Source organism: Myxocyprinus asiaticus, chromosome 41 (assembly GCF_019703515.2).
Source record: "Myxocyprinus asiaticus isolate MX2 ecotype Aquarium Trade chromosome 41, UBuf_Myxa_2, whole genome shotgun sequence".
Taxonomy (NCBI): domain Eukaryota; kingdom Metazoa; phylum Chordata; class Actinopteri; order Cypriniformes; family Catostomidae; genus Myxocyprinus; species Myxocyprinus asiaticus.
In genome coordinates this window covers 15,509,897-15,526,655 of record NC_059384.1, presented here as the reverse complement: position 1 = coordinate 15,526,655, position 16,759 = coordinate 15,509,897, and the positions used below count along the sequence as shown (strand labels likewise).

Sequence of the window (16,759 nt, the reverse complement as noted above, 5' to 3'; positions counted from 1 at the left end):
TGCCATTGGTTTAGCCAACGTGGGCTGGCCAGAAGGCTCAAAAACAGAGTAATGTTTTGAAAGCGCCACAAAGAAATTATTTTTTAACTTTTTTTGGAACCTTGGAATGGCTTTCTTATATTTGTCTATTCACATTAAGATGGGATAGGAAAAAGTATTTTAATATGAAAACAATTACATCACCATTAAATATGTTCTGATTGGTTGTGATTTTGTCGTTTCGCATAGTATTTAGTGTTCAACAAAAATTAAAAAAAAAAAAAAAAAAAATTCATGCTTGAATTTTTCATTACTCTTACAAAAAAGTGTATAAAAGAAGCAAAAAAAAAAATCAGAGCTAAACAAAACATAACTAAAAACCAAGAACACTTCCACAAGAGCTGCCTGTCAAGCCAAGAATGTGTAAGTGAGCCCTGATGCCTGCTAACCCCTTTAAAGTGATGAATGGCCAGGAACTGTGCAATAATAAAATGACAGTTATCAACTGTTCAGCTGAGACATCTGTATGAGCATCTCTTTTACCACACTGGTTAAAACATGAGAGATTGGACTCCGTTAGAGAGAAGCCAAAGACCACTATCATTAATCTGGAGTTCAACAAATCCAATGGCTCTAAACTGTCTGAAATAATGTGAATGACCGATAAAATAAAACAGTCAAGAGGAACAAAAGGAACATACCGATTAACTCTTTATTTCTGACGTCCAAGGCCATGTTTCTGAGTGCAGTGGCGACGGCACACACAACTCGGTCATTGTCTATCCTCAGCAGCTCCACGAGGATGGGCAGACCCTTCTCTTTCCTCACCGCTGCACGAATGTACACCGACCACTGTTGGAGACACATACAAATACACAGGTACTGTATAGGTTGCTATATATAGGATTTTTTGTGTTTATGCATTATAAGCCTAAACGCATCTATTACTTTCACTAATACTTTCCTTTTTAAATGGTAGTTTGGGCTTTTTTGCCACTTTACTTGTTACAGTAGAGAGAAAGGACAGGAAATGATGAGGATAAGAGAGGTGAATGGGACTGGGAAATGACCTAAGCCAGACTCAAACTTGCGTTGCACACAAAATATAAAATGTTTCATTTATTTTAAAGGTGCACTCAGTAATTTTTTCCTCATTAAAAAAGTTTAACTCCTAAAGACATGAATTGTAATTTTGCAATATATATAGGAAATCATGACCACTCACATTAAAATGAAGACTCCAGCAGTTTTATTCTACATGGAGATGGGGGCTGCCATGTTATAATATTCACTTAACCTCAGTAACTGTCCTGTTATTTGACACTTTCACTTATTGATTCAAGTAATCATGGCTGTCTGTAAATACTAAATTTCTACAATGGTGTCTGAATCTGAAAACTATTGATTTTAAATTATGCTACATCCACGCCGCTAGGTGTCACTGTAAGTCCAAGATGACACAAAGACAAAAGTTAATGAGTGCACCTTTAAAGAAATACAACAAAAGCACACTTTAAGCATAACATTTCACAAATATATTTTTAGAAATGAAGAAAAAAAAAAGTATTTGGACACTTTCTGGTTGTTAAAACTTAGTGGAACTTGCCCATAGTTAATGTGATGAACTACATCTGTAGTTACTCTGCTAGGACACCTGTGTAAACTTGAGGGGATCTGACTTCATACATCCTCTAAAAATCACCTTGAGACCAGTTTGTTAAATGTTATTGTGAAAATGGCTGAAAAAAATGGTTCTGAGGAAGGTCAAGCATCCTTTTTTTTGCAGATGCTATTTGGTTTGATATAAATTGGGTTAAATTCATATATTTTTAAGTGTGCAATCAGTTTTCAAATACTCTTCATGGTCACTGTACATGGTTCTTCATATCAGCTGCTTTAAAGTCCACACAGACAATGAAAGGAATCATCATAGTAGGATATGCCATGTGGGTCAATATCAGTAATTATTCAGTCTTATTTTGAATATTAATCACATTCCACAGGTTACAGTGAAACACTAATACTAGATCAGGGCTTTTGCTCTCTGAGGTTTTGTACGTATGACCCAGCTGTGGGATCGGCTTCTATCAGTGACTGAGTGTCAGCTCAGATTTGACTCTCTGCTAGCCAGCACTTTTGCAATGACAGGAGAGACCATAGCATACAGTTTAGTAGGCATCAACACACATTCCTTATTTATGATGACCCCTGTATGTGTGCTTGTGCAAAAGGGAGTGAGTCAAAAACGAAATGGGCTCAGTTCCTAAACCAGCTGCCTAACTGGACAGCATTTGAAAGCTGCAAAGGAGTGCTCCCGATGCTAAGGTTGTTTCCACACAGCCCAATTAAGCAGCCTAATAAGATACATCATTTTCACCAAAATTAAAGGAAGCTTCACATGTATCCATCAAGGATAAGGCATTCCAAGAAGGTACTGTAACAAACTGACTGAAAAGTTTCGTCCAATATGGCAGACAGTTATCTTCCTTTCAGCTAACAACTCTGTATGAACAGTCTTCTTTACCACACTGGTTAAACATGAGTGACTGTACTCTATTTTAAGTCAAAAGAGCACTTTCATTAACCCAGAGTTCCATAAATCACGTATAAGGCATTCCCAGAACGTTTCATCCAATATGGCGGACAGAGTCAAGAGAAATATTGATTGTAAATACTTAACATTTCACAGAATACTGAAAAGTATTGATAAAAATAGTTCCATCGAATTAAAATTGAAAAGTGTGCTTTGCTTTTTCTATGCTTATTAGAATATCAAGTTTTTAGCTTAAAAAAGCCAAACCCTATTGTAGTCAACTGTGAGCATAAAGCCAGACTAAGACTGTTAGCCTAAATTATCAGCCATTATCAAAAAGCACACTTTTTTGACTAAAACCACAATTTTGCAGTCTGCACAAAATTTCAGGGATCGCAAAAGATTTCTCTTGTCGAAGGCCAAAATCGATAGTCTTTTGATCACTTAGTGTGACATATTCACTGACGGTCGCTAAATTGTTGCGATGAATCTTAGCCTCCAAAAAAGATCTGGCAGTATCAGAAATTTTGCATCGCAGTCGCGCAGTTTGACTGCGCATTTTGACAACACTGTCAGTCAGGATGATTGGGACCAAAGTCTTGGTTATGTTGGTTACCAGAGCCTGCCAGATCCAGCTCCAGTCCTGCCTGATGTCCTAATCCTGCCACTATGTGTCGCTGAGTGATGACTACTAACTGCAACCTGTGCCAACCAGACTGCAAGGGGCGCTTTGATGATCACTGTCTGCATCACTTCAGTCTACTACGATGGACATCATAGAAGATGTACTACTGCCAAGCCCAACTGTAAGACATGGGATACTTCACTGGTCATTGCCTAAACCTAGCACCTAGGATGAACTTAACCAAAATGAACCGCCAGAAGCTTCCAGCCTGATTGAGATGCACCTCACTGACCTCTGCCTACATTATCTTGGTCATAAGGTAAATAACACTCTTTAAAAGGAATACATAGACAATAAAATAATGCCAACTAAAGTTTAAATACTGGCCTTTTTTAAGGACTTTAATTAAGACATTACAGACATTACAGCTTCGTTATCTGTTAGAGCATGCATTTCTGTAAAGCTGCTTTGAAACAATGCATTGGGAAGAGCACTATAAAAATAAAAATGACTTGACTTGTGTATCATACAATCTGACATAATAATGTTGCACAGTGTGCCATGGCTTTTACCCAAGATCTCAGTGGGATAAGATTTTAGAGTTTGACAAACATCAATTGTAAAGGACTGTTAAATATCCTACAGTGTGCACCCAGCTTAAGTTATAGTTGCTGCCTATGTAGTGTTTCAAATCATTCACTTAGGAGGCTTCATTGCAGTTAGTATGCTGTCTGATATTGTGTCCTAACCAGGCGTGACATGATAAAGTGTCAAACGATAAATGTTATCTTTTCCATGTTAATCTGAGTTTCTGTTCTAAACAGCCACAAAATGGGACAAGCAAAAGGATATTTTGTTGGTCAATTAGTTTACATTTCTCTAGTGCCATGCTTGGTGGCCATGCCCACAGTGAAAATCCCACTCCACATAAAACATAAAATATTTTCTAATTCACTGTGCATCACATCATTGTAGCTTTCAGTGTGGACAGATAACTTAGGCTGCACTAAACCTGGTTAGAACAAAGTGTTAAAAGGTAGCTTTCTTTGCAAACAGCAGGGAGTGAGGCAGTTCACTAGGTTTTGGAAAAGAGCCAGAGAGTGGAACAAATGGGTTGAGTGACAAGAGATAAGAGAGTTACCGAGAATGGGAGTGTGTGGTGAAAATCAACTTCAAAAATCATTAAACTTAATCGTATTTGTATTGCAAGTAAAGTGATAAAAGAAATATCCTTGAAAATGTAATTTCATGACTGGCTATCTTCACGGCAATGCACTTTTCACACTTGAGTGTTCTTTTGATTCGTCTTAAGATAAGGGCTTTGTTTACATTTCCTAGAACACACAGAGTGGGATTTAATAATCCCACTGTCCAAGATGGACTCTGACAACATAAACAGAGAGCATAGTTCATACATATTAGCACAGGGCTCAAAGTCAGCTCTCCTACATGAACAAACAGAGGAGCCAATTATGGGAACCAGACGAAATGGCCAGACATACTCTGTCTCTCTCTCATTTGCTCTCCCCTACATCTTTGTCTTAGTCTCTCCTACAAACTCCACCTAACAAATAAATACATACACCCTGATGCCCTTTAGGTGTTGAGAGGGGTCGTAGGGACACCACTTTCATTTAACTTCTATAAGGGGGTCTAAGCTTGTCATGGGACTTCAAAACCAATCCAATCCCATTGCATCTGTCTTCGGCTGAGAGTATTGATCTTGCAGGGCACATTGGGTGGATTAGAGCTCTTGAGCAACAGAAGTAAAACAAGCTTTTGTCGCTGAAATATAGTGAAAAGGATGTGAGAACAAAGGGAGGGAAAGAGAGGCCAAAAAGGAGATTGCGACTGGTTAAAACATCTTACAAAAGCAAGTAGTTTCAGGCCAGGAAAAATGTAATTTTACACCATTTCTCCTCACCCTGTTCAATGAATGCACACACTGCATTTCTCTCCTGATAGCAGTGAATACACACTTCACTGAACATAAGCACAGCAAACATATTAGGAACCAAAGAACAGCCATCAAAGAATAATCTTATAGATATGCTATGGGAGTATACAGTAACATGTTACAAAACTGATGAAATATATTTTCTGTAGGCTGACAGTACATGGGTAGTTATGTAGTTAAACAGTATGATCTATTTTGGACAAGACATTTTTAGGTTTAAATTGATGTATTTGTGAAACTTTAACATTTTCAATGCTAAGACTGCTCATATGAAGTTAAGGACTGGGACGAAGTGTGCAATTTCTGCAACACTAGTGTCAACAAAAGTTTAAGTTTCAAGTTTTCACACAGATTCCAGAAAAACTGCATCTTCATTTGGTTGTATAAACTTATAGTCCCGCCCCAAACTTATACCATCAGTCGAGCCAATGTTAGTGTGTTGGACTGAATGGGTTGCTCAAGCCGACAGAGGAATGTTTTAATAGTACCATAGAGTTAAAGTTTTAGGTAAAATCAACCCACAACTTGGCTTACTTGTAGCTGACTTTGCAATTTTAATGTTGGAAAAATTCAACTTTCAGAATAAGAAATTGTCGATTTAAAAATGGATATTGTGAGTCAATATGAAGTCATGCCACAGGAAAAGTTTGGTTGCTAAACCTCTTCTCAAGGCAAAAGAACGGTGGCTGAGAAGTGCATAACACAACCAAATTAGCAAAGCAGATAAAAGCTGAAAACACAAAGGAAATAAGCCACAACAGAACAAAATAACGGCACAGCACAACGGAAAAGCCACACCACAACGGAAATAAGCTACAACACAACGAAATTAAGCCACAATACTTAAAAATGAACAGAAAATAAATAATTTTTATGTCTTGTGGCAGTCTGACTCGATGCATGAGAGATCATGAGGCTGCTCAGACAATGCAGAAAGCTGCTTGTCCCACTGCAAGTCACTACAAGAGTTCCCCAGTCAACGCATCACAATAGAGCGTTGACTGGGGAACTGAGCATTTCCGAAAGTGTTTCACCGTCCAAACGAGGGTTACAGCCTGCATACAGCCATTTTCATGGGAGCAGGACACCTTATAAGAGCTGCCAGTACGCAAGAATAACTTTAGGTACTGTGACGTCATTTACGCATCAACGCCTAATAAGGATTTAAGCAAATGCTGATAAAGTTATGTGCATTAAGAGTTCTGGTAGAAACTCAACCAGGTATTGGTCAGAGCACTTAAGGACAAAAAAGTTCAGCATTTTTATATATATATAAAAATGTCGTTATGTTGTATCATTAATTTTGTGATGTTTTGGCTTAATTTAGTTTTGTTATAGCTTATTTCCGTTGTGCTGTGGCTTTTCCGTTGTGTTGTGGCTTATTTCTGTTGTTTTCAGCTTTTATTTGCTAGTTTTGTGCACTCCTCGGCCATCGTACAAAAGTGATAATAAATGTTCAGAAATACAAACAGTCAAAATAAGAAAAATATCTCTTATCAATGCAAAATCTGTTATCTGTTATTATGACGATATCATGGTAACTGACCATAGGACTTACCTTCCAGCTCCCTGCGGCAAGGTTCTGCAACGCCCCGGCAGCCCCCTCCAGTGTGTCCGGGTTGGAGCACTCAGATAGCAGGGTGAGGTAGGGCTTTACTATTGAGGGATGCCACAACATCTGAATTCCCTTGGGGGGGTCAGCAGTGTCGGGCAGTGGGCCCACACCATCCCACTACAGAAAGAAAGAGAGACAAAGTCAAAGTCAGAGAGGAAGACACACAAAAACTGTTATCATCAACAACTCAATCCTTCTAAAGTCCCATTCACACCATCAGCGAACTGAACTCATTCATTTTCAATGAGAGATGATGGCAGTGAGCGATCGCTGGCTGCTAGATAAGAGCCAAAGTTGCTTTGCACTGGGGTTCATAAGATCCAAGTTACACCACTGACAAACACTACAAAACGTGAATTTGTTGCAGCAAGAAAACAAATTCCTTGTCAATTTATAATGACACATCCTATTTGTGATCAGACTTCCAAAACCTATGGCCAGTTGTGAAAAGGGCATAAACCACACACAAAAACACAATATGGGGAGATCTTGTCTCAAATCTCTGTCCATATAAACCCAGAACTGGTCAGGAGTGATGAGCTGTAAGCCTGCGTTCAGCCTGACTCTGACTGTGAGGCGTGTGGGTGAATCAGTTTGAAAAGTGCTGGTCTCACAGGCTGACCTACTTTTAGTCAGAGCAACTTGTGAGATACCTCAGCATCTTAAACTAGCTCTGGCAGTCAGCCTCACTCCTTCTTTCTCTCCCTCCATTATTAATGAGTCGGTTTTCATCTCCCCTCATTCCCTGCGCTGAGGAGCGGCTCTGTTGTTCAATCAACTGCTGGAGGGTGGAGAAACACCCGCAAGGCTGTTGCTTTTTCCATACGTTGAACACAGGAGAAACAGAGAGATGGGGGAAGAGATAGAGAGAGGAGAGGCTGAGAGAGGACTTTGGTTGAATATGCCTTTTCACTATATGCAAACAGTGAGACAAACATCTCCACACATTCATAATTCATTCATTTATAATTGATCAATGCTGAAAAACGGTTTTATTGGTGGTTGCTAAAGTAAGCTAATTTAAACAAACCCCTATCCTGAAGTATAAAACTCTGATTTTCAACTGGTGGACAATCAAATGGGCAAAACAAATGACAAAGGCTTACAATGGAACTATAGATCACATAGAATATTACAGACATGCCAGTGGACACTTTTGAACCACCCAGAATACACTTGCAACTGTACAGCAAACTGCTAAAAACAATTCAGGACACTATAGCAGCTGAATAATGTGTTGGCAACCAACCACAACACACAAGCACTGTAAAGGTATGTTTTGTGTGGGCAAGCACCACTAACTTTTTTTGTATTTTTTTTCTTCAAAAAATTCTAATATCTGTTTGATTTGTGTTTTAAGTCTGTTTTTGAGGCTCTTTTGCTTCTAATATTATTAAAAATCATCTAAATGGTTGTCTTTAACGCAACCTAGTCTCATAGATTGAATGTTATTATAACACATTTTTTGCAAACAGGCTTTTAAATGCTGCGTTCCACATTTAACCACGGTTTTCTGGTGAAATTAAAACTAGAAGCGCTACAGCAACTGTGCATTTCATTCACTTTCACACAAATCATGACTACAATGGCTGATTATGACTTTATAAACCCTTTTTCGCACTATTACTCACACACTGCTACAGTATGTCATGATATCAAAACACTTTTACTCTAACGCATCATTTGAAAACTATACATTTTAACGCTTGGACTCTAGACTCGGAAGACCTCGATTCAACACCATTCAAGCATGCAATCTTACACGTGAGACGCGAGTGTCATAGAAGCGACACTAATTGACATGGTTGCTTTAGAAAATGTGCTTTTCTTGGACACTATTGGTTAGGTTTAGGTTAAAGTTTTAGGTAAGGGAGGTACATTTTACTCATTAAAACCTCCATCTAAATTTCTCTGATTACAACACCGTTTCACTCACTTTTGGCGCCCCCGCTGGACATTTCACTGGGAAACTACAGCCAAACTTGTAATAAGGCACGCAGTTTGGTTTTGCAAAAATGTTGCCTCGTTCACATAATTTTTATGAGACCAGGCTGCTTTAATCTATTTCAAAACACAAACCTTAAAAAATGAGAGGTTACCCTCAAGCTTAAAAGTGCCAATGGCCTCTCCAAGCTATCAGAGCATAAAATGTCATCTTAAATAGTCCACAACTTTCTTCTCACTCTTTCCTTGTCAAAAAGCTTTGAGCGTAATGAATGTTCCATGCCCCATTTCTCAGAGTAAATTCATAGAGGGGTATCAGTGCTTGGTGGGTTAAAATTGCTCTGGTTTACACACACACTCCTCTCAGTCAATTAGCGACGCTAAACGCCACTGCCCTGCCCTGTCCCTACAGATCCATGGCTTGCTCTGGTTTCCTGGACTACCTCGCTGCCACTTAGTGATAAATGATTTAACAGAATACATTAGCCTTCTGTTGACTGGAGGCCCAGGTGTCCTATTTCAAAGCGTCTTGGCTGAGGAGAAAGTCCAGCACATGATACGAGAGGTCACCTTAGGTAATGTGGAGAAATAGTACTTGCTACAGTCCCAAAGTCAGTGATAAGGCCCTCTCTAACCCCTTTTCCACCAAAATGGTGCTGGTTCCCGTACTGGAGCCAGTGCTCAGCTGGGAAATCTGCAAACCTTTTTCAGAACCGACCCATGTTCACTTCCATTGTAAGTGCCTCACTGTAACCTGAGTCAAAATGATTTTTTGTGGTAATCAACATTATGCCAAAATGCTATCAATTGAGGTTAACTTGTATTGAATCCAAAATATTCCACAGTCCACTGTAGACAGCTATGATGATTATAATGTGAGCTTGTATTAAGCAATCATGATGCAGAAATTATCCCGCTCCCCGACCTCTGACTCTAGCTGTTCCTCCTTCGAGAAAACCAAGTTTTAAGGGCCGGTGTGGACTGCGGAGACAATTTTTCCCACCCCAAATAGCATTTACTGTAGTGGAAAAGGGGCACTCGCTTTCTGCCTACTTCCTTTCCATTCAATACAGTATGTCCTATGATTGAACAAAGACAGAAGGGGACGGATCTGACTGAATCCTAAACCAGTTCTACCAACTTATTTAAGGGCTTTGATGTAATGAATGGGGGAAATGCAATTCTGAATACTCAAATGAGAAAGACAGAGCAAAACATATCCCCAAACTATGTTTAATAAAAGAGTGTATGCTGTCATAATCTCAACAGAGCAATAGCTTTGATGTATTATTTGAATCAGACAGTTTTAAAAATTTTACCACTTCCTTGCTGGGGACTGTAAGCATAGCAACAGAAGCATGTTGTGATGGGCATCTCTTTCACAGCAATGCAGGTTTTATTTAGTTCTCATCAAAGCTAAAAAGGATTTTTCAGTTATCAGCCGCTACAGTACATCATCAGCTATTAGCGTTATGGCTCCTGTGTATTGGGACATCTCTAGAGAGTCGTGTTAGACAACTGGTCTCCTACCTCCACATTCCCTCTCCACATATGCACAGAGGAACCTGGCTGACTTTTCCTGCATGAGATTAATGAAGAGTTTCCTCTGCTATAGAGGAGACCGCAGTAAAAGGTTGTCCCCTCGTCTGACGCCCACAAACACAGCGATTTATCAGCCATAGACGGTTACACTGGGGAACACTTTCTTTCTAATGGGGAGTCTCTATATAGGTGGTGAGCGTTACGTTTGCAGGGGGATTAATTGATATAAGGACAGTGAACGTAAATATGTTGTTCGGGTACTCGTTGAAACATAAATTGTGATTATTTTGAGGCAACGAGGGGTGTGAAAGGATGCCTAATATGCTAATTATGTTGTTAATATGTTGATATTAAATTAATTTACACATGGTTCTCCCTCAAAGGGGAAAACCTTTTATATTTAAGGAATAATGTACAGTCAGTTGGTAATTATCACAAAATAGAGCCCAAAAAGAAGCAGACACAAATATTTCATGGACATTAAATAATGTTTTTTTTGTGTGTTTTTTTTTACTTATTAATATTTTTATCATTATTAATATTTTTATTGAGTTATTTTATTAAGTGAGATGATGTGCATTATGTGAGCATTACTAGTAATATATATATATATATATATATATATATATATATATATATATATATATATATATATATATATATACACACTCACTGAGCACTTTTTACCATAATAATTAGGAATATTATGGTCCGAATAAAGTGCCCAACGTGGTCTTCTGCTGTTGTAGCCCATCCACCTCACATGACCTGATATGAGAAATATGAAATTAGCATGACTATGTACTGTAATAATCGGTTGTCTGGGGACACCAATCAGTAAGACAGTTTAGCGGTCATTATACAAAAATATTTGACTGCAGAATGCTGCAATAGACCAATCAGAATCAAGCAGAGTTGTGTATTAATTGGAAATAAAGCCCCTATCACTGTGGAACCTGCTAAGGAGTCACGTTGACTGCACTTTGGGCCTTGATTAGTGAGAGAAAAATGTGTTAGACATAAAGATTAGCCTGCATGTCTCCATCACCTCAGCAGCTTTATTAATCAGCGCTCCCTGAGCGCAATCTCTTCATGGAATAATAATAAAAAATAAAATAAAAATTCAGCCCAACAGTGAGAACAACTCATCATGTGTAGGTCAGGGTCAGGGTCAAATTACAGCTACAAAATGCCTCACCTGGTCCTGAAACTTCTTCTTCTTTTTCTTCTTTCCCCAGCAGCCCGAGGTCTCTCCGTCCTTCCCGCTGGCATCACTACACAGGAGACCGTCCAGCTCATCCGTCCCCATCTGCTGTCCCTGAGACGTTTCAGCTGCAAGCCGATACGATAGGTTCCTCAAGATGCATACACAGTTTTCTATGGTCTGAGAGAGAGAGAGAGAGAGAGAGAGAGAGAGAGAGAGAGAGAGAGAGAGAGAAATAATGGGCAGGTATTAGTCTAGCACCACTGAGCTCTTGATAGAGCCCATTTGGCCAGAGGGGCCAAACTTCATCCATCCAACTCATGCTGGTTCTAAGACAGGAGGTCATACACATTCATTCACTCTCTCTCTCTCCATGTCTCTCTCTCTCTCTCTCTCTCTCTCTCTCTCTCACACACACACACACACACACACACACACACACATAGAGCAGCCTGCACACATTCCTTGTGCTGCCATTCAGCCGAATAACAATTAACAAGCATTCAGAAACAAAAGCAGCTATCAGAGAAAACACTGACATGTCTACGACCTGCCAAACAAGACAAGGTTATGTCCTACAGTGTTTGAAACAAAGTCTAAGGGGTGGGAGTTATGAATAAAATCTTAAGTAATTTTATATCACTGTAATGTTATATACAGTTGAAGCCAGACGTTTACATACACTTAGGTTGAAGTCATTAAAATTAATTTTTTTAACCACTCCACAGATTTAATATTAGCAAACTATAGTTTTGGCAGTCGTTTAGGACATCTACTTTGTGCATGACACCAGTAATTTATTGTTTACAGACAGTTTGTTTCACTTTTAATTGACTGTAATAAAGTTCACAAGATGGGCGAGGAGGAAGCTGAGACTGGCTTGACGAACACGTAAGACACTTTTCAGTGGACATTAAACACTACAACACAGCTGCTTTTCAGCAGCTCCAACACATATTGCTTTTTAGCATTACACTAACAACACTGACACTGACCCGCCCTGCTCGCCACATTGACTTTAACACAATTCCAGTGGGTCAGAATTTTACACACACTCGTTAACTGTGCCTTTAAGCAGCATGGAAAATTCCAGAAAATGATGTCAAGCCTTTAGACAATTATCCAATTAGCTTCTGCTAGGAGGTGTACTGGACTGGATGTGTTACCTGTGGATGTATTTTAAGGCCTACCTTCAAACTCAGTGCCTCTTTGCTTGACATCATGGAGAAATCAAAAGAAATCAGCCAAGACCTCAGAAAAAAAATTGTGGACCTCCACGAGTCTGGTTCATCCTTGGGAGCAATTTCCAAATGCCTAAAGGTACCACGTTCATCTGTACAAACAATAGTACACAAGTATAAATACCATGGGACCATGCAGCCATCATACCGCTCAGGAAGGAGACGCATTCTATCTCCTAGAGATGAATGTAGTTTGGTGCGAAAAGTGCAAATCAATCCCAGAATAACAGCAAAGGACTTTGTGAAGATGCTGGAGAAAACAGGTAGACATGTATCTATATCCACAGTAAAATGATTCCTATATCGACATAACCTGAAAGGCTGCTCAGCAAGGAAGAAGCCACTGCTCCAAAACCACCATAAAAAAGCCAGACTACAGTTTGCAAGTGCACATGGGGACAAAGACCTTACTTTTTGGTGAAATGTCCTCTGGTCAAACGATAGACCATCGTTATGTTTGGAGGAAAAAGGGTGAGGCTTGCAAGCCGAAGAACACTATCCCAACTGTGAAGCATGGGGGTGGCAGCATCATGTTGTGGGGGTGCTTTGCTGCAGGAGGAACTGGTGCACTTCACAAAACAGATGGCATCACGAAGAAGGAAAATTATGTGGATATATTAAAGTGCACCTATTATGGTTTTTAAACGTGCCTAATTTTGTTTTAAAGGTCTCATACAATAGATTTTTTTCCCAGTGTCTCAAATGACTCGTTCAATGATCCGTTCTAAAGGATTCATTCTAAACTCCTCCTTTCAGAGAGCCTACTCTGCTCTGATTGGTCAGATGTCCCAGTCTGTTGTGATTGGTCTACCGCTAACAGCGCGTGTCGGAAAGGAAATGCCCACTACCATATGCAAGTTTCAGCTCCGTCTGAAAAAATGTCTGTTTTACCTTACCAATTTGAGCCTGAGTCCGATAGTGATACATCGTAAGATCAACCAGAACCACCATCGCAAGTACGACGAGAACAGGACGTTTCTCAGTGGTAAGTTTATATGTAGTTTGACAATAACGTTGAGTTAGCCGGTTAGCAGAGGCTAACAACTAACAGGCTAACATCCTGCACTGGCTGTACATGTAAAAAGACCAGAGGCGGGTTTTTTGTTACCAAATTATGTAGGTTAGTACAGGAAGTAAGTCTGGAATTACTAACGACTCGTTTCAGGTGTTCAGAATTGGTTCTTTCTTTTGGGTGTCAATAACTCCATATTTCGTGCACTTTGATTTTTGAAACTTTGCTGACTTTTTTACATTCACAAACAGCTATATAACACACTACATGAAAGGTAATATTTGAAAAACCATAATAGGTGCTCTTTAAAGCAACATCTCAATACATTAGCCAGGAAGTCAAAGCTCATCGCAAATGGGTCTGCCAAATGGACAATGACCCCAAGCATACCTCCAAAGTTGTGGCAAAATGGCTTAAGGACAGCAAAGTCAAGGTATTGAAGTGGCCATCACAAAGCCCTGATCTCAATATGATAGAAAATTTGTGGGCAGAACTGAAAAAGCGTGTGCGAGCAAGGAAGCCTATAAACCTGACTCGGTTACACCAGTTCTGTCTGGAGGAATGGGCCATCATTTCAGCAACTTACTGTGAGAAGCTTGTGGAAGGCTACCTAAAACGTTTGACCCAACAATTGAAAGGCAATGCTACCAAATACTAACAAAGTGTATGTAAATTCTGACCCACTGAGAATGTGATGAAAGAAATAAAAGCTGAAATAAATAATTCTCTCTACTATTATTCTGACATTTCACATTCTTAAAATAAAGTAGTGATCCTAACTGACCTAAGACAGGGAATGTTTTCTATGATTAAATGTCAGGAATTGTGAAAAACTTAGTTTAAATGTATTTAGCTAAGGTGTATATAAACTTCTGACTTCAGCTGTAAATATATCACAATATAGCTGTTTTGCTGCAAATTCAACCCAGAAATTAAATTAAATTGAATTAAATACTTATAATGTACATTTTAAGGTGGTTTATCTCATTTAATTACTTTATTGCTGAGAACTTGAGGTATGCAAACCAAAATATTAGATAATGAAAACATCTGCTCCACCGTAATATAAATTCTAATAGTGTGAGACAAGTTTGAAGCTTCCAAACGCTGACACAGTTTGCAGAGTATAGTTGTCTGCTTGTCAGATTTAAAAAAAATTGTGCCACATATATGCAGTGAAATAAATGGCATAGTATAGTCTCTACCGGTTAAGAATGTAATTTCTATAGTAAGAAGACATGATTGTGATTATTGCAATTGCCATGAAAACATCACATGGGCCACAGAAATGACTTGAGGGGTGTATCTTGAATAGCAATGTCCTTTAGTTTTTAAAACATAGTCTCTTTCTATCTCGCCACTATCTTTTCCTCTTTCCTCTGTGTCTCTTTTTTTTTTTTTAAACATCCCCTTTCTTATTTCCCCAATCTCCATCTTTCTCTAAGTGTTGGCTGGGAGTAGGCTGCATTGGCACTAAGTATATGAAATTACTTAATTATATGTCTGACACGGTCTCCCATTTAAATGTGATTAAAGGATATAGCCGCAGATGGGGAAAAATGATCAGCCAAATCCATCGGCTCACACTCCATTTAACAGGGTATTACAAGGAGACACAGCAGAGGAGGCACAATGCTTGACAGCAGAAAATAGAAAATAAATGCTTGGAAAATGATGATGAAAAATGAGCACTTTTCTCAATCTCCATGTTTTTCTTCTTTTTTTTTCATTATTGAACGAGGAAGAGCATGCCCTGCACAAACAAAAAATAATGACTGTAATAAGAGAAATGCTTGGAGAATTATGCAGTGGCATTTTAAATGTACTGTACTGAAACATATTGATTTACAACATCCCTTTCCTTGTGCCAGACATGGCTTACCTTGCTTTAACCAAGGTGTTCGTAAAACACAAGTTCTGCTTAAATTTATCTGTAAATGAGCGATAGAATTAATATTGCACCTGGAAGCATTTGGGGCAACACCATCTCTCTTCCTGGCAGCAATTTGGAAGGTCTCAGTTTTTAAGTGTAGAAGTTAACACATAATATAGTACTGAGCTTGACCAACCACAGGTTAACAGCACATTAAGGCAGTTAATTTTCCACTGACCATGGGTGGCATGCTTTTAGCCATTATAGCTCTTCTGGGCATACACCTGGCCAAAACAGCTCAGGGCAAATCACCAGACATAAAGAAATGTGAGTGGTTAGGGTGACTGGCCTCTTTTCAAAGCCTGTGTGTTGGGTGAAATGCTTACTTTTGCTTTTTTTTTTTTTTTTTTTTTTTTAGCTTTTGTAAAGCGTTAAAATGCAGGGATGGATGAAGAGTGCTTTATGGTCTGAAAGGAGCTAAAATGGACATGGGCAAGGAAAAAAGAGTGGAATAATTATAGGTTGTAGGTGCATTTAGAGGAAGTGTAACAGAAGTAGTATTTTTGAATAATATGTAAATCAAAAGGTTGTAGTATAATTGGGACAAATTGACAGTGGAAATGAAACTATACAAGCAAACCATGTTTCAAAGTCCATTAGAGATACTTCCCATGACCACTGCTGTTGTGCGCTTGAGCCTCATGTTGCTCTAGAATGCTACCCTAAAAATGCTCCAGTATGCCTGCCGATCTGTATTTCATATAAGAAAGAAGAGGTATGCAAAGAGCAAAATACTAGGGATGTGCAAACTACATAATTTTCTAAATCTACTAGTTGGTGGGATGTTTGAATAACTAGACCACCAGTCAGTGTTGAGGAAGCACTGTGTAATTAGTTTGGTTTAGGGTTGTGTCCAGACCCTGATCTTTGGAATATATGGATGCTTAGCAACAATATAACTGACAGATATTCAACAAATAAATAGCCTAAATAACTGTAAACTTTTATTGCACAAAATTATAGGCCAACAGATTATGCATAATAACGGGAACAATGGGACGACATGAATGATTTAAAGCATGACAGTAATTGTCTTTAAATTTTTGAAGGCAGTGAAACTGTTACAGAAGCTGTGTTTTGATGGCTATAGTGGCGATGATGAATTTAAAGTGCTCTATTTTTGAGTCTATTTTTGTACAAGCTACGACCATGTGCAATGTCTTATCCAATTTTC

General features: G+C 38.9%; 1 protein-coding gene across 3 annotated transcripts in view; it reads right to left on the bottom strand.

Annotated features, from left to right (window-relative positions):
• The window catches only part of ctnnd2a (catenin (cadherin-associated protein), delta 2a), a 474,718-nt gene that overhangs the window by 66,492 nt on the left and 391,467 nt on the right, over window positions 1-16,759 (bottom strand). For all 3 annotated transcript variants that reach the window (XM_051682873.1, XM_051682874.1, XM_051682875.1), the window contains 3 exons: window positions 11,394-11,579; window positions 6,653-6,826; window positions 681-831 (listed from right to left, as the gene is read on the bottom strand). In XM_051682873.1, coding sequence (XP_051538833.1) covers window positions 681-831; window positions 6,653-6,826; window positions 11,394-11,579 — 511 coding nt within the window. The remainder of the gene's footprint in view (window positions 1-680; window positions 832-6,652; window positions 6,827-11,393; window positions 11,580-16,759) is intronic.